Consider the following 18,283-nt stretch of genomic DNA (forward strand, 5'->3'; position numbering starts at 1 on the left):
CACTCTTAACCCACTTTCTTGGTATTTTTCCAAAATCAGTCATTAGTTATGCTTTAAAAAAAATATGCACTTTTCTGCAGCAAACAATGTTATTATTTACTGTTAATAATTAATATTGTTGCAGCCCTAAATTTGAGGACTTCCTTGTGCAATTTTATGTCTATTTCAATACTTTTTGCTGTGGAAATGTGAAATGGAAATGTACTGATTTATTCAGTAGATTAATAAATGACAAAAATGATTTGCTGCACACCTTTAGTAACGTTACCTTTGCCGTGCCTGATCAAATCTAAAATGGCCATAGAAAGGCCTGACAGAGCTTTGAAATCACCCCTTTTACAGATGTTTTGTTTTTACAGATTTTCACTGAAGAGACCGATGAATTTGTGGACTAAAAATAAACTCAGTAAAGTCTCATTTATCCCACTGTTACAGCAACTTAAACTGCTCTGCAGTGACACCGTTTCATGCACTTGCCGTGCACAAAAATACACATTAGCACCTAAAACATTAAATGAAATCACCTTGACATAAGAAAAACAACATTTATTATTATCATTATTTTTTTTTCCATTTACAAAAGAGAGAGAAAAAACAATCCAATGGATGTCACCAGAAAACGACAAAACAAAACCTGCGTCACTATTCAAACGTGGTCTTCAGTGAACAGACAGACCAGACTCTCTGAAGCTGTGAGGAATATTGTGATCAGCTGAGGAGTCAGCGGAGGGCAAACGGCATCAAAAGCATATTGTTTACCCATTTAAAAAGATATGTTTACAAACATTTGATCAGAGGGAAACCACAAAAAGGAAAAGTGTGCATCACATAATTGAATGCTATTCATAATTGAATATCGCCCCAGTTTGTCAGGGAGCACGTCATGGAGTCACGCATGCTGTTCAAGCCGCAACGATTCAAGAACGAGCAAACAGAAGGACAACTAAAGACATCGCAATGAAATGAGGGACTTTTTTTTTTATCAGTTTCCTATTCACAATAATGTTAGGATGAGAAAAACTGCAAAGGAATATGTAAAATGAAAAGTGTCAGGGATCACGTGGCAGAGTAAGTGGCTTGTACTTTCACCGGTTTAAATCCCAATTCAACTGAGGGCCTTTCTGTGTGGAGATGACATGTTCTCCCCGTGTGCACATGGCTTTGCGTCAGGTACAAACCCAAAAGCATGGAGAGGTTAAGTGGACACTCTAAACTGACCGTAGTTGTGAATGTTGTCCGTCTCTGTGCGTTTGCCCTGCGGTTGACTGGCGACTTGTGCAGACTGTGACCCCACCGTTCACCCTACGTCGGCTGGGATTGGCGAGCCTCATGTGGAGGATAAAGCAGCAGACAATGAGTGAGTACACGTGAGTCTACTTCAGGTAAAATTGTATTTGTTGGTGTAAAGATGACACTTTTGAGTAATGACACATACGCGTGCTGAAAATTAAAACAAACAACACAGTCTTCCTTCACAGTCTTCCTTAAAATGTAGAATGCTGGCTGATGGAGGTGAAACGAGGCATTTGGATGCTCGTGGCTCTCGTTTGAGTCCTGTGCCTTATACAAGTTCTCACTCTAGTGGTCAAAGCATGAACTGCAGTTGAGTCTGGCCATGCAGGGAGGAATAAATGGTTGCTGGAAATTCATGTTTCCTTGTGCTGGTGTGGTCCATGTCTGGATGATGATGATGGGTTCTTCGGAACCGACGGTGTTTAATGTCCAGCAGGAAATCTACAGTCCAAAGCGGGCGGGGGTGCGTCTGGGTGTCATGGGGGTCTGTTCTTTTCTTCCTGGTGTGCAGATTTTCACTGCCCTGATTTAGAAAAAAAAACAGAAGCAAGTCTTTTATTTTTTCAAATCGAATGTTTTTTTAAAACATTTCTTAGAACAGGAAAGGGCTGTTGGGTTCGGTAAGTAGGTGAGTTTTTCTCAATTAAAATAGTCTTTGGGCGTAGACTGGTCTGAGCAGATGAATGTGAAGATGAAAGCAGCAGAGCTGGAGAGAGGGAAAAGACGGGCTGGTGTCTCTGAAGTGTTGGGACGTAGAGCCTGACGCCTCTGACAGCACAATCTATCATCTTTAATTACAGCGGCGTGACACCCTCACACTGCCCACACTTCCCCTGTCTCTCCATCTTCCTCACACACACACACACACCTGCAGCAATTACAACCATCAGGCCATAACCCCCTTCTGTCACTGTGTCCCTCTCTCTTTGTTCACTTCAGGAGAAATAGTTGTTCCTCTCCACAGGCCTCTGCTAGTTTCATGACAGCAACACACACACATACACATAAAGCAGTGATGTACAAATAGCTTTTCTTCTACTGGCTTATTATAACCTTACAAACACAAATTTACATTCATTTCTGTTTAATACCGGAAGTCTATTCTGCCTGCATTCATTGTAAGTTTTCTGCGACTGATTTCCACGCAGAGATGAACAGAAAACTTTACCTATCAAGAATTGAAGGACAAAATTACAACCTTTAATCAATACCTATAAAAAACCAGCAGCTGAAAAAGGTCAGCAAAATGTGAAGCATCTATTGGCCTTTTTGAGAATTATGAACATATTTATCTACAAATGTTGTTTTAAATGTTTAGGTCAGAGCCTAAATAAATAAATAAGGGTGAGATAAAATATCAATGACAACATATATCATCATCCTGACACCAGAGATATAATTATTGATTCGCTGGCACTAAATATCTTTATTTGATTTTAAGATTTCCCGACCACTTTGACCCAGCAGCTTCACTTCTTCATGACTTCTTACAGAGACACTTATCACAGGAAGTGATGTTTGTACAAATGTATAATTGCTTTGTTTGCTTTACCTCAGTGTGAGCCTCTTATACGTGTATTTGGTAACGGGCTTGGTCGACAGAGAAGCAGAAGCTTACAACACAAACAAAGAATGGCTCTGACCCACAAAGACCCAGCGTATACACAAATGAGGAGGAAGAAACTGCACAGAGTTTGAAAGAGTATGAGAAAGCCACGTGCTCAAAATGGCTTGTTTTTAATGATCTGGAGCAAATAAATTAAGAAAATATTCACCTTTAAGAAGCTGAAACAATCAGAAATCTTGTTTTAATAATGAAAAAAAGATTCAAAATAGTTAACGATTAATTTAGTAATCGATTAATGTTTCAGCTCTAGAGTCCTTTTGTTGCAATCTGCAGTCTCACCATTAGATGTTACTAATTCTTACACACTGGACCTTTAACTGGGAGTATTCTGTACTCTTCAGTTTAACAGAGATTGAAATGTTGCATCACGATATAATCATTATCGTGGGTCGTGTATCAAATATTGAATAAATGAATAGAACTGTTTTGTACATCGTGATCGTGGGCTGGACTTGTGTGGTAGAGCAGGTCATTTTGGTCGCAGTTTGATAGGGAAAAGGCGCAGGTGTAAAAGTGCTTTATGAAAGTGTGAATGCATGAAAGTGAACAGGTGAAAAACTGTAGTGTAAAATGCTCAACGTGGACATAAAGACTAGAAATGTGCTATATAAATGCAGACCATGAAAACCATAATATAATTTCACCTGTAGATAACGGTCTCGAGTGTAACTGGCTGGTCTATAAAAAACCAGCAGACGGTGAATGTCTCTCTTCACACGTGACTTCATTAAATCTTTGGTTTTGTCCAAACATAAAAAAGTGCGATGGCTCCACGAGCTCAAACCTGTGCTTTTATCATACAACAGTTTCATATGGAACAAGTACATTCCATTTCTACCTATTTGCCGCTGGTGTGATTTCATAAACACTGAGTGACACAGTTTTACATTTATACACAAAACAGGAGCCGGGACCATTTACTAATTCACACCACTGATCTGTGCTGCTGGGCACAGAGACGGGCGATAAGCAGGCAGCACATGAAGGCGTAGCAAACTAAATATTTCATCCTGGTCACACTGAACTCGTAGAGGAAATGCTTGTGAAGTGTGCCAGAGGACAAAGAAAGCTCAGAGCCCAGGAGAGCCTTCAGCATTCACTATCACATATTCAACTTCCTTTGCTCCAATCCAATTCATAATCACACTCGAGAAATAGGATTATTTTCAAAAGATCTGTCACAGACGTCTTCACACAAACTTGAGACAGATAAACCAGCTGATTAATTAACCACAAGAGTTCTTTCTAAAAACTGTCTTTACAACATCATTTCTCTGTGTAAAGCTTGTGGGTGGGTGTGAAATTAATTTTTTGGTCTAATTTGAAAATGTGCATTCCCCTCCTTTCTCTGCTCTGCTATGGCACAATTTAAATTGCTGCAGTAATGGGGGTCAGCCAGGAGTCAATATTATTTCTTTTTGTCTCGTCTGGAGGGACCAGAGGTGAGAAAAGCTCATCATGAACAGGGAGAGAGTTGGAGTAGAGAGACTGAGTGAGTGGGAGTGAGAGGAGAAGGAGGGAGCGAGGGGGGGGGGTGTAGATATGGATTGGCAGCATGCTAGGTAAATTAAACATTTCTATCTTGACTAGGTATGGAAAATGAAGGCCACAGTCTGGGAGCGGTTGTTGGGCGAGGCTCGTGTACAAGAAGGAACTAAATGGTGAGACGGTCACAGAACTCACCTGACGCTGCCGACATTGCTCTTCTTCTCCTGCTCCTCCCGGCGTGATTTCAGCTGCTCCTGAGCCATAGCCATCTCATTATCCATGTTGGTGAGCTCCTCCTTGGCACGCCGACGGTTCTCCTGGAGAAGAAAGCAATTTGAGACTTTAATGTTTTAGTCAATTGAGGAGGGCGAGGTTAACTTAATGTATAGTGATCCAAATATTTTTTTTATTGGGGACTTTTATTTGCTGCTCTAACAGCGTCCAGTCCTCTGACTTTGCATGGCTGACCACAGGTTTGCTCCCATTCATCTACAATAGAAGTGCTTATGTTGGTCACTATACGGTTTGGGTGTCAGTGTTCCCGTTCAACCATAAACTACTGGCCATATAAATTGTTCCACACCTAAAAAGGTAAAATTAAAATAAAATTGTTATTCTGCTCAGTGCCACTGTTATTAGAAGCATGTTATTGTCCAAACATCTAAAAAGGTCAGGATTCACAGTAAAGGTTGCAAAATAAATCTACAAGGGACACAAAAAAGGCTTTATTACATTATTTAAGTGGACTACACGTGAAATGATTGTAAACCTACAGTGAACCTGTGTAAGATATACTTGTATGTTGTATTGTTTTGATTTCCTTATATAAAAACTAGTGAAATACAAGAAAATATGATGAAATATATAAAAATCAGCTACATGACTGCAAAAAATCTCGTTTTAAATAAATTGCAGCCGTTTTCACTTGGTTTGACTTACGTATTATGGATTGTACATCTATTATATTGACTAAACTGTATCTGGTGAGCTGTTGTTGCTTTCGACCAATTCAAGTGTAAAAACAGGTTAAATAAAATAAGAACATACTTTTGGATGTGTGGTTAGTAAAGTGAACGCTCTGATGCAGTACCAGTCATGTCATTCCTTACCTGTCTGCTCTTTCCTGCATGTTTGATGCTGTAAAACATGGGTCCAAGTTCGGCCAGCCACTCTCCATCCACTGCAGTAACACACTGCATGTACTCCTACAGCACAGAGCACACGTTTCACGTCAACAACACACGTCAGCAGTGGTTTTCATGCCTCCTGCATTCTACAGTCAACAGATGATTTACCTTGGTGGTCATGACGAGCTCGTGGTAGATGATGTAGTCAGGAGTGTAGCCCATACCAAACAGAGAGCTGGTAGGATGGAGGTGACACGGCATGCCTGTCCTCACGTTCACATATTCTCCAATGCCCTGGGAGCAAACATATGCATACATAACTAATTAAATATGCCACTCAGACTTTCTGGGTGAAGAAAATGGGACCCTGTCCACGCTTAAACGTGGCATTTGTGCCTGTGACTTAGAAAATACATTTTAAGGTATATCGGCTATGATTGCTTGCTGGATATTCAGAAGTTAAACCGAGTACCTTAATAATAAGTCATGATTTCGTATTAATGTGAGGCCAGAGGGGACATTTCACCACTCTGCAATTAAGCAGCCATCAATCTGCCACAACCAGTTGCTCCAAGGTGTGTAACATATTAACCGAGTGAAACGCAGAGTGCAGACAATACCTTGAGCTTGGCAGCTTGGTGGAAGTAGGCGGCACATATGCACTTTCTGATGATGTCCCAGTCTGAGCCACAAGACACCATGTTCATTCTCTGCTGCACCATGATGTCTTTTAACTGGGAGCGCACCTCACGCACCTGTACGAAAGTGAAGAGTTCAAATCCGATGCATCACTGATGATCATAAAATAAACTGTCTGACCACATCTGCAGACTGACAGCAAACAGATTTACAAATATTCAGCGGGATAAAGATGGAGCCTCGAGGGATGTGAGCAGTATGATAAATATATTCAAACAACCAGACATTGTGAAAACGTGCAGGAATTTAACAAGTGAATACTGAATGCCAGGTTTCAGCAGTGAGAGTCTGACCTTGCGCATGGCCTTGGTGTGGATGAAGTGGTCATTGCACCAGACGCTGGAGTAATTGTTGTTCTTCCACTGCATGTACACATTAAGGTAGGTGAGATGGTCACTCTCTGGGACGGCAAACTTCTCCCTCACCTGGTCACTCTCCTCCTCACGACCCTGCAATGCAAAGACGAAAAAAAAACAAAAAAAAAACCTGCATTAGTAAAATGTGGAGGCAAACTGTGAACACACGATAGATGCATTTAAAATGATACAACAAATTAGAAATAAATAAAAAATAGAAATATGAGCCAAGTAAGTCTGCAGAGCTAGGTCATCATTCTCCGTGGGTTCATCATTAACAGTGACTCTTTTCATAGATAAGGACTGTTTGTGATGTATAAATAAAGTTTAGATGAATGGATTATAGTCACCTTAACTAAATACACTCAGCAGCCACTTCATTGGGTTCAGAGAACACCCGATGTGTCGTGTGTTCAGAAATAGTCTTCCCCATCCCTTGGTTTAACAAGTGGTTATTTGTTGTGAGTTACTGTTGCCTTTCTTATCATTTAGAGCCAGTCTGGCCATTCTCCTCTGACCTTCAGCATTAACAAGGCATTTCTCCCAGAGAACTGCTTCTTACAGGATGCTTTCTCTTCCTTCCTCTTTAAGGGCATTCTTTGTAAAACTCTAGAGACGGCTGGTCTGAAATACTCTCTGAAATCACCTTTCTTCCCTATTCTGATGCTCTTTTTGAACTTCAGCAGATTAGATTAGACATTTGTGTTACAAAGCAGTTGTACCTAATAAAATGACATCACAATTTCAGTTATGAAGTTATAGTATCAAATGAGATGTACTTTAGGTCTGTAGAAGATGGCCGGCACAGACAACATGGAGACAATGATGAGGATGTCAGCACTGCAGCCCATGTCACATGACACAATCAGCATCTTGGAGAGGGCGGGGTCAAGGGGAAACTCCACCATCAGTCGCCCTGTTGGCGTCAAAGCTCCTGAAAGAGAACACAATTACAAGGTCATACAAGAGCAGGATGTGTGGAAAAATGTAGAAAGGACAAGGATAAACCAGGTGATACGCTTCTTCTATTCCATCTAAAACCAGCTGGCGTGAGGGTGAAGCAAGAATAATTTAACACTTATTTGTCTATCACAGTGAGAGGAGGATGAACTGCTGACAGCTGAGAATACGTGTAGAGGGGGGGAAAAAAGAGCGTGAGATCAAAAACTTTGCCAGTTCTGATTTAAATGATTAGACGACAAAGTCTAAGAAGCTTATGAGGAGGAAAGGCAGAGACGCAGCGCAGGCAGTTTGGGGCAGGTAAGCCTTAATCAGAGATAATCTGCTGTTAACACACCATACAGGGAATCATCAAAAGTCCCCCCTTATCCCCAAATCCCTAAATCCCCTGGAATCTGACTAAGGATGAGACTGAAATGAGACCAGAGCAGTCAAATCAAACACAGGATCAGTTACTAGGCAATTACTCCAATGGCTAAACCTCACAACTACTTCCTCCAGGCCTGTTTGAATTGTCTGCATCTTCCCTGCAGCATCTGTACCAGAAGCTGAGAGGATAATCTAAGCCTCAAATCCACAACATTCTCCAACTCCAACTCATTTTCATATTGAACTCAAGGATGACCAATGTTGTTGGCCCCTGTTCTTCAGAACTCTATTTACTGTAAAACACACTAGGTACAGTTTGTCACTACTAGAAACAGAAAAGAGATAAAGAAAATCACTCTTTCTTATTTTATTACTACATAAGGTTTAGGGTTTTAACTCATGGACAAACATGATTATCTTAATTAGTGAGTGATGTGCCAATTATTTTCTCAAATAGATAGTAAATATTGCATCTATAAAGTTTCATATAAATATCAGTAACAATAAGTTTTTCTGTTTTGTTTTTTTTTTAAACTAGAATAGAATTTTACAATTGTTTAAATTATTCTATCCCCAAAATATGATAATATAATACAGTTCAATGAATTGACAACACATGGACTGTAATAACATTATACCATGATGCTCGTTTACCACTCACCTGTGTTGTCCAGTGCTCCCAAGATCCAGAGCTGGTACATAGAGTTGAGCATGTTGTCCTCAGGCGGTGGATCCATGAAGTGGAAGAGGAGCAAATCCTGAACACCCAGAGACTTCAACAGCAGGACAACATTGGCCAGGTTTGTCCTCTGGATCTCGGGTATGGTGGTCGTCAGCATCTCATTCTTGTAAGCACTTTGAGTATAAAGTCTGCACAGAGAAAAGAAATGTAACCCCCCAAAGAATGATATTGTGTTAAACTGCAAACACAAATAATACAGTAATAATTGTCTTCTATAGTATGAACATACAAGATTGGCTGCAAAGACTGATTCAGGCTTTCTCATCAATTCAGCTCTCAGATGTTGGAATGATTTTAAATATATACAGAGGTTCTGAGCTTGTTTACAGGTTTGAGCAATCACAATAAAGGCTCTTTAGAAGAGTATAAACTATACTCAAGAGCTGAAACAATTACTCGATTAATCGTCAACTATTTTGGTAATCGATTAATCGGTTTGAAGCTTTTTTTTTCAGATTCTTAAATGCAAATATTTTCGGGTTCCTTTGCTCCAGATAACAAAGAAATCATTAAAAGTGAATAATTTTGGTTTGTGGACAAAACAAGACATTTGAGAACATCCTCATTTCTAGGTCTGACAAACACTGATTGACATTTTTCAACATTTTATGGACCAAAAAATTACATGATTAAGTGAGAAAATAATCGACAGATTTACCAATTACGAAAATAATTGTTAGTTGCAGCTCTACTATACTCTCTAATAGAACAAACACAAAACCACCCTCACCATACTGTGAGACAGATGTACAGGATGTAAAATATGTTCAACATGAGAATGAGAGCAACATAATGTTCCTGCTCTCAGGAGGCCAAAGAATGACAAAATGAAAAAGTCCATCCATTTGTGAGGCAAATGCAGAAAGCAGACAAGGACTAAACCATTACCTGTAACACTGTCCTGGTCCTGTACGCCCTGCTCTGCCAGAGCGCTGGTTGGCATTAGCCTGACTGATGGGATAAACCTGCAGTGCGTCCATTCCAATGCGAGGATTGAAAACCTGTTGTCAGAAAAAAAGTAAACACACATTATGTCAGGTTTGTGATTTAAAAGTAAATATGTATTGTATATTAGGTTTGTCCAAAGAATAATCACATCTTGTCTTTTTAATAGTGAGGCTTATAATAATTTACAAATTCATTTCAATAGTTTAAAATTCAACTCTGAACACACAGTTGAATTAATACATGGGATTCATATTTTCATTATTGTTTAATAACAGTTATAAACAGATTCTCTGAACTACAGAATTTGTGCACTTCACACTTAATGCACAGTCAAGTACATAGAAACTAATCTATCATGGGAACTCATTAACAAGGTGCAGCTATTGTGTTGTTATCTTCTGTTTGTGCAAACAATAGTGCCATGATTCTTAATTTTATGATTTCATTTTACTGATTTTAAGCATTTTCTCACTTTGAAAGTAACCAAGGCTTCAGAAACATGATGTTTTCTGTGATTTATTTTCAGCCTTTTCATTTTGAAATGATAATCAGGTTTAGAATAGAATAGAATAGAATAGAATAGCCTTTATTGTCGTTATTTTGTGGACAACGAAATTTGGGTGCCACTCCCTTGGTGCAAAATACAATATATAAATAACAATTTTAAAAGAGAAAATAGAGTAGGTTTGGGTCAGGTTCTGTGATGTTGCCTAGCGTTTTGTTTGAACAGTCATTAACACTGCATGTTTGCAATCTGGAAAACATGAGCAATGATCATGCAACAGCATGTCAGGAGAAATCAGTGCAACCAGGCTCTGCGAAAACACAATGACCTGATTAAATAAATTTGACACCACTGACGCATGTGTGTGTGTGTGTGTGTGTGTGTGTGCGCGCCTGAGGACTAAGCATACCTTGAGTTTGCAGTACCCTGCATCCACGACAAACATGATTCCATCCACAGTGAGGGAAGTCTCAGCGATGTTTGTAGCAACAATGCACTTCCTCACACCATCTGGTGCCTAGCACCGAATGAAGTAAACACAATCAGCAGGAGCCTAGGTCAATTATGGTACTCAAATATGCTGCGTGTGGAAATTTGGGTGAAATGAGGCAAGTTAAAAAAAATAAAATAATATTATTATGAGCAGTGAGAGAGGAAGTGTGATAGAAACCTTCTGGAAGATCTTGGCCTGGAGGTCAGATGGCAGCTGAGAGTAAATGGGAAGCACAGCAAGAGGTGGAGAGTTCTCCAAGTCTCCTAAACGCTCCACTATCTGATCTGACGTCACCTGAAGGAACAAGTAAACACTCAATGAATTCATGACTACAAAACAAACAATATCACTTGTTCCCTGTCAACAAACTATTACAAAGAAAATTCATACACCGAAGACAAAACAACCAAAGTTTAGTACATTTCAGCTTTCATTTACTTTATTACATTTAGTATCGGTTGTACATTGAATTCAAATCACTGTTCTTTGTGCAATATGTTAATACACAACAACCTCTAAAGTGATAAAAGCAGCCAGGGCCCTCACCTCAATGTCCTCCTGTCCAGGCATAAAGATGAGGATGTCACCCATCAACCCACTGAGGTGGATCTGCAGGGACTGCTTCACTGCTGCCTCCACATAGTCTTCCTGAGGTGTCTACACATCACACAACACACAAAAACAGTCAAATATACACAATATTTGAAATTCTGTTTCTACAGTATACACCAAAAGTTGGTTTCAGTTCAGTTTAATTAGTATGGGGAATATAGAGGAAGAAGAGTACTTCAATAGCAAGATAAAAAGTAAAATGGGAGTATAAACATACCTTGCTAAACATGATGTCTACTGGAAATGTTCTTCCTGGAATGTGAAATATGGGTACATTGCCAAAAAATGCTGCAAACTTATCCGAGTCCATTGTTGCAGAGGTAACGATGAGTTTCAAATCAGTCCGACGAGAAACAACCTGGCAGGAAACAGTAAACACAGTATGTGTCAACGTAAGAACAGCATTCACTACATCACACAGAGCTTTTCTGCACACAAACAAATCTATCTGTAATGTGTGTTAGGTAAAGTTAGTCTATACTGACCTCGCGTAACAGGCCAAACAGTACATCGGTGTTCAGGGAGCGTTCGTGAGCTTCGTCCATTATGACCGCACTATAGTGGTCCAGGTCCGACTCCCTCAGCGACTCCCTGAGCAGGATACCGTCTGTCATGTACTTTATCAGAGTTTTCTCTGACGTACAGTCCTCGAAACGGATTGCATAACCCACCTGCAGGCAACATTGTCAATCAGTAATCAAAAACTTTTAATTAAATGAATCACACATAAATAACATAGTATGAGAAGGACTCAAAAAATGGCCACATATTATACCACATTATTTAAATAAAACAAAGCTATCTGATATCAATGTTTGAGATAAAAGAGCAATTTCTGACAAACTGTACCGAAATTCATCAACACCAGTATTACTGGTTGTTGTCCACTAGATGGTGGTGTTGCACTTAATACAGATACATTACACAATACTCTCCAGACTTGTTACTCAACTGTGAAGTCACAGGGTTCCACATGTTTGCACTGTTTAAATTAAACTATCACTAAAATGTCAAAACAAGGAAATATTTAATGTCTGATGAAGAAGTGCCAAATAAAGAAACCTACATTCATTTTTTTATTAAAACCATTTAGACACAATTGTTAAGGTGTTGCTGTGAGGGGTAGTCAGACATCAACACATATCCAATGTGTTTAATATCATCTAGCTGTTATTATTATCATCAAGATGATGAAAACTGCAATAAATAAATGCAAAAAATATGTGTAAAACTGATCACATTGGGAAAGATTATATTAGCTACATGTTCGAATCATTTCTATCGACTGCTTTCTCACCTCCTCTCCAAGGTTGGTGCCTATCTCCTCGCTGACTCTCTTGGCCACACTCATGGCTGCCACTCTTCGGGGCTGAGTACAACCCACTAAGCCGTACCTGGTGTAGCCATCCTCATGCAGGTACTGGGTCAGCTGCGTGGTCTTCCCACTACCAGTCTCCCCAACAACAATCACTATGCTGTTGTCTCTGCAAAAGAAAATTGAAAGAGTCAGAACTATAACTCACTCACAAGAATAACTCATCAATTTTAAAGCAAACAATGTTGAGTGTCAGTGCCTTATGATGTTGAGAAGTTGCTGCCTGACTGCAAAGATAGGCAGGTACTGTCTCTGCTCCAGGAGAGTCTTCTTCTTAGCAAACTCACTGCTGGCCTCTGACTTCTCTCTCATGTGGTCTGCAAATTTCTGCTCAGCTCTGTAAGATAAAAATGAGCAAAAATGTATATATGGTCAAACAATCTCACAGAACAGTTGTGTGAATTAAGCCTGTGCACTTTTAAAAAATGTAAATATAAAACGCCAGTCACCTGTAGTCTACTTTGCCATCTTCACCTACTGGTTTGCCTCCAGAGACATCTTCTTCCTCTGTCTTCTTGATTCCCATGATGTCTCCCAACTTGGTGCCTGCTAACTCCCAATGTTTGTGTTGAGCCTAAAAACAGAATATTTCCAGTTAAGTCATTTAATAAAAGTAAAAGATTCAGATTTTATGCACCTTCAACACACAGAAGAGCTGACATAGCAACCACATTCACATTGGCTTTCATTTTAAACATTCACATCAATGGCAGGAACATTCATTATGATAAGATGAAGCAAACACATTTATTACAACAATTTCACCAAGAACAATACCCAAGAAAAATAAACAATCATGACAGACCATTGACATTTTACTGCAATCTTATATTAGCCCTAGACAATGTTGAATTATGTGTTGACCCTTTAAAAGTAGGTCAAGTAGTGTGAAACAAAAATAAATTAAAATGCAAGGCCAATGCACGATAAATTAGTTGGATTAAAAAATAATCAAGCCAACCTTCTTTCGTTCTTTCTGTTCGCGATGTTTGCGGACAAGCTGGCTGCCCTTCCGAGAGATGATGGCCATGTCAGAAGTCGGATCTTTCACAGGAATGACAGGCTCTGGCTACAGTGGGAAAACATGTAGATCAAAAACATTGTTGATAGTTATAGTTTTGGATATAAATATGACTTCTGTGGCACTTATTCATGATTAAATATTCTAGGCTTGGTCACCTGTTTAGTAAAGACTATTCTTCCATCCAGGAAAGGAGGGACCAGGTTGTGAACCTGCAGATGAACCTTAGCAGCATTGTCCTCTTCAAAGTCTTCATCCACTTCTAACCTCTGCACCACACCACTGGTCAGCATACGGTTGGTCTCCCACCGCTCATTATCCTGAGACAAGGACAGGTTTTTAGAAAGATTTGCCAACAGAGACTGATGCCCTAACCTGGTACACAAACACACACATACTGTATATACAGAGTTCTGATTCAGCTGACATGAAACACTGTGTTCATACTTCGTTGATCTGTCGCTTCTGAGCTGATATTCTTTTCTGAGTCTGCTTCTGAAGGATCTGTTCTCTTTTCTTTACATAGTCTTCCGATGTGGAAGTGAAAGGATTGTTGAACTCATCAAAGCCTTCATCCATCATGTACCAATCTCTGTCAGCTTGCTGCAAAACAGTGAGAATGAAACAGTGGGTTGTCAAACAAAAACGTAGCTACAGAAAATAGTGGCATAAGTGAGGGATAACAGCAGCACTCACCTTCTGGTCCTCTTCCCACTCTTCTTTCGCATCCTCATTATCAAACATTATTCCCCCCTCACCATCTTTTCTTCCTTTAGAAGAGACAGAGGAAGAAACTGTATCAGACAGAGGAACTTAAAACTTCCTCTAAACATAAAACTGATTGTTATTAGAATCAGTACCTTTTCCTTGTGATAAACGAGGTGTAGACCCCAGATGTTTTCTGTCATTGGCCCACTCATTGTACTTATATGACGGGGTAGGCAGGGGTGTATCGTCAGAGTAGCGTCCTCTGACTGACCTAAGCAGACAGCAAATAGATGTATCATAGTTATCAAGTGGCACTGTTTTCACAGCAGTTCAACATTTCAAAAAAATTAATTGCACCAAACTATAACTACACTGGCAAGGGGGAGAACATGAGAGACAAAATGACTAATAGTTGTTTTACCTGTCCTTTCTCTCACTGTCTCGGCCGGAGCGATGGCTTCGCTCTGAGCGGTCTGTCTCTCTGTTGGATGGGGCAGGAGATGGAGATTCCCACTGGGAATTCCTTGTGCTACCATAACCACTGTCGTCCTCATCCCAGTTTGAGCGTGAAGGTGTAAAACCATCTGTTTAAAATAAAAGTAGTTTAACCAAGTTGTCTAATTAGATTGTTACACATGGTGTGCACATGATGTGCATGCTTATTGGAACCATTCAGTAGAGGCACATCCAGAATTCGAACAACCCAACCTCACAATGCAGTTCATATTATTTTAGAAATATATTTAAACAAATTACAAAACAATATATTTTGAGCAAAACTACCTCTTGGGCGTTGCTGTGGTGAAAGAGGTTCATCTCTCTTACTCCCTCGGCTGAGTCTCTCTGACGATCCATCTCTCTGTGAACGCTCACTCCTCTCACCTCGCTCCGAGCGCTCTGACCGGTTGCCGCTGCTTTCACGGCCGTGGCCACTATCTCGCTCGTCTGACAAACACAGACAAAGGAACTACTATGAACAATAGTTAAGAGTTCAATAAAACAAGCAAAATTGAGACTTTGTGACTTTCAATTTAATGCTGGACAAAGGATGCAAAGGATTAACACATTATAGTGTAAAAAATCTAAATTACTGCTGCATGACATGTCAAATTTTGACTTACCCTTTTCATTCCGTCTGTCTCTGCCTTTATCTCGCCTCCTTTCTCTGTCTCTGTCTTTGTTTCTGTCTTCTTTGGAGGAAGCATAGACTCCATGTTCACGTCTGTCTTTCTCTCTCTGCTGGTGTCTGCGTCTGAACTCTTCACTGACCCCTCCAGGGTTTGAGGGCGTCTCAGAACCAGTCACTCGATATTTCCTGATGGCAAGTCAAAAATAAAATAAAACACATAAGTCATATTGTATTTGTAGACTACTACAGATACTAAAATATTAAATAAAGGGGAACAGACAATAATCCAGCAATAAATTTATATAATCATCATAAAAGGGGTGCTGTGTTTTGCCATGATGACTCATAGTGACAGCTGTAGTAGATTAGATAAGGATTAACAGGTTAAACTGAATAAAGAGCACTTAACCTTTTCCAAAGTGTGAGGACCAGGTGTACAAAGCATGTACAATATGTAAATATTGTGATGCACAGACACTCACCTCTCCTTCTTAGCACCTTTGTCCTTATCATCGTCCTCTTCATCAGAGCCTGAGTCACTTTTACTTTCCTCCCAATCCTTGAAGGAGGAAACCTTCGATTTCTTTCTATTGATGTCTTCAGTGGCATCTGCTTGTGCATTACTCTCACGCTCCTTCCTTTTCTGTGCTGCCAGAAGATCCAAGCCCAGCAAAGACGTCCGAGGAGTGGGTGCTCGAAATACATGGGCCTCTAAAGGAGTACTCTTTTTTTTCACAACAAGTCCACCGACCTGAGCAGCTGGATCACTCCCTTCAAGCCTATGCATGGACACATCGTCATCCATCATCTGTGGGGAAATAACATGTGGCAAAGGTTAACATTTTTTAATTTTATTAGCTCATGATAAATCTACAAAATGTACAGGTTTTGTCATCAAAGCAGAAGGTAGTTAATTAGAAAAGTCAAATACAGTCAAGAACAGTCTGCTTTGTAATAGGTGAGATGTCTTTGATATTAATCTACAATGTAGATATGATAAAGAATAAACAGTAAATGAGAAGGTGTGTCTGAACTTCTGACTGTTACTGTAGTTACTATTTTGTGAGGTTATGTTTCAAACTAACAGTTTCTGATTCAGAGAATCCCTGAATCCCATATACCAGGCATAATGATATGTAATGGTGAATATTATTTTTGGTTAATAATTCTGTATTATTAAGTAAAATACGTAATGTAAAATCATTATCAATGTCCACCACTAGCCTTTAGAATCAAAGTTGGCCCCTTGAAATGGTTTATTGTGTTCGGCCCAAAACCTAAAGCAGAGAGCAGACTTTCAAGTATGAAAAGCGTTTTGTTTTTTCGTTAAAATGATTGAGTTAATGTGCTCGCACAAGACAATGTGTCCTCCAACAAAAGCCAGAGGAGATAGTTGAGCAAAAACTGTATATTTCTCATTTATTCAACACGAGAACAACGGAACAAACAACTCATATATGAATGATAGCTTCAAGATCCCCACTGACTGGGCTCTATAGGAGTTATCCTATTACTGTATGTAAACAGTTATACTATTCTATATTTCGATCGTACTTATTATATGTCAGTGTGCTATTGTAACTTGCACCAATAGTGGGATTAAATGAAATAAAAGTATAACGTACCTCAGACAGGGCAGCTACCGTATGCTGAGCCGAGACGAGTGCGGACGCCGGGAAACTACTGCTCCAAGGCCTTGAATTCAGTAATTTCCCCAATAAATTAAATAGTTAAATTGAGAGCGGCCCACAAAACGTGGGACTTTCGGCTTTTACTGAGAAATGTTTAAAACGCTGCTTTGTTTAAAAACGACGTACATCCGTAGTGTTTACAGCAGGCAAGATGGCAGCCATTGCAATCCCACAATTCCAATAGATCTTTTTCTTCTTGATTTCTTTAGGGCGACTGACAAACAACTGTTTTGCTTCATTACTGCCACCTGGAGGTAAGGAGGGTGAATCGAGACTTGTTATTTCTGTCTATAAAATTAATTTTCTTAAAGAAAAAATATGATGTTGTCATGATGTTGAAACAAATAAACATAAAAATATAATTAATAATATAATTTAATTTTTTTGTAAATCAAATTAGAGTATGACATGATCTAATATTTTCTCTTTATCTATTATTGCTACATTATTGATTCCTCTTTCCTTTGCCACTCAGCACTTCGTTTTAAACACCTCGCTATTGTAAAAAAAATGTTAACATCTTATGTTTAACTGTGCTCCTTGTTCATGTTTTACTCAGATGTACTGCCGCATCAGTGTTATCAGTGGCCATTTTTTGCACATTTGTCCACTGTTTCATTTCCTCTTTTTTATTTCTGTAGACAACAAAAATAGACAACAAATAGTTTATTTGTTTTGTTGATATATTTTCAGGATTGTGGATAAACAGGAGTTTAGGTTATATGACTGACAACCAACAGCCAAACAGGCTGCTTATATCCCAACAGCAAATGGGTTGTGTTACCAACGAGAAAAGCCTGTGGCATTCACTTGACTCCTATAATCTTTTTGTTTGTTTTTGTATTGTTAGAGTGTCTTCCAGAACCCGATACCAGAACATGACTGGACAGGATTCTCGTCGTTACATGCAAAGTATTTAGTGAACCACTGGAAAAGTATACATACTGTATCTGCCACAGTCATCTTGAGGGTGGTGGTACCCTGACTTATCAGTAGAAACCACACTTTGCAGGCCCCTCATCTACATCAGAGGAAGCATCTCAAAACGTTCTCACACCAAAGAGGCATCACAACTGTAAAATATAGTAGAATGATTCCTCCATTCCACAATAAAATATGATCAGATGCATCACTGTAAAT

At 39.4% G+C, this 18,283-nt stretch overlaps 1 protein-coding gene across 1 annotated transcript; it reads right to left on the bottom strand.

Annotated features, from left to right (window-relative positions):
• Positions 1-531: 531 nt before the first annotated feature.
• dhx38 (DEAH (Asp-Glu-Ala-His) box polypeptide 38) lies at positions 532-17,320 on the bottom strand. Its single transcript, XM_058629618.1, has 27 exons — positions 17,078-17,320; positions 15,935-16,260; positions 15,445-15,638; positions 15,107-15,268; positions 14,745-14,907; positions 14,476-14,594; positions 14,312-14,385; positions 14,063-14,218; positions 13,774-13,935; positions 13,556-13,663; positions 13,044-13,168; positions 12,794-12,931; positions 12,517-12,703; positions 11,705-11,890; positions 11,437-11,577; positions 11,154-11,264; positions 10,785-10,901; positions 10,524-10,631; positions 9,550-9,662; positions 8,581-8,789; positions 7,370-7,524; positions 6,528-6,683; positions 6,156-6,290; positions 5,704-5,829; positions 5,518-5,613; positions 4,604-4,725; positions 532-1,816 (listed from the first exon to the last, which is right to left on the bottom strand). Exons 2-27 carry the CDS (start codon positions 16,258-16,260, stop codon positions 1,735-1,737), a joined length of 3,771 nt encoding a protein of 1,256 aa, XP_058485601.1. The 5' UTR covers positions 17,078-17,320; the 3' UTR covers positions 532-1,734.
• Positions 17,321-18,283: the final 963 nt, after the last annotated feature.

This window comes from Solea solea, chromosome 5 (genome assembly GCF_958295425.1).
Source record: "Solea solea chromosome 5, fSolSol10.1, whole genome shotgun sequence".
In the NCBI taxonomy this organism is placed as follows: Eukaryota; Metazoa; Chordata; class Actinopteri; order Pleuronectiformes; family Soleidae; genus Solea; species Solea solea.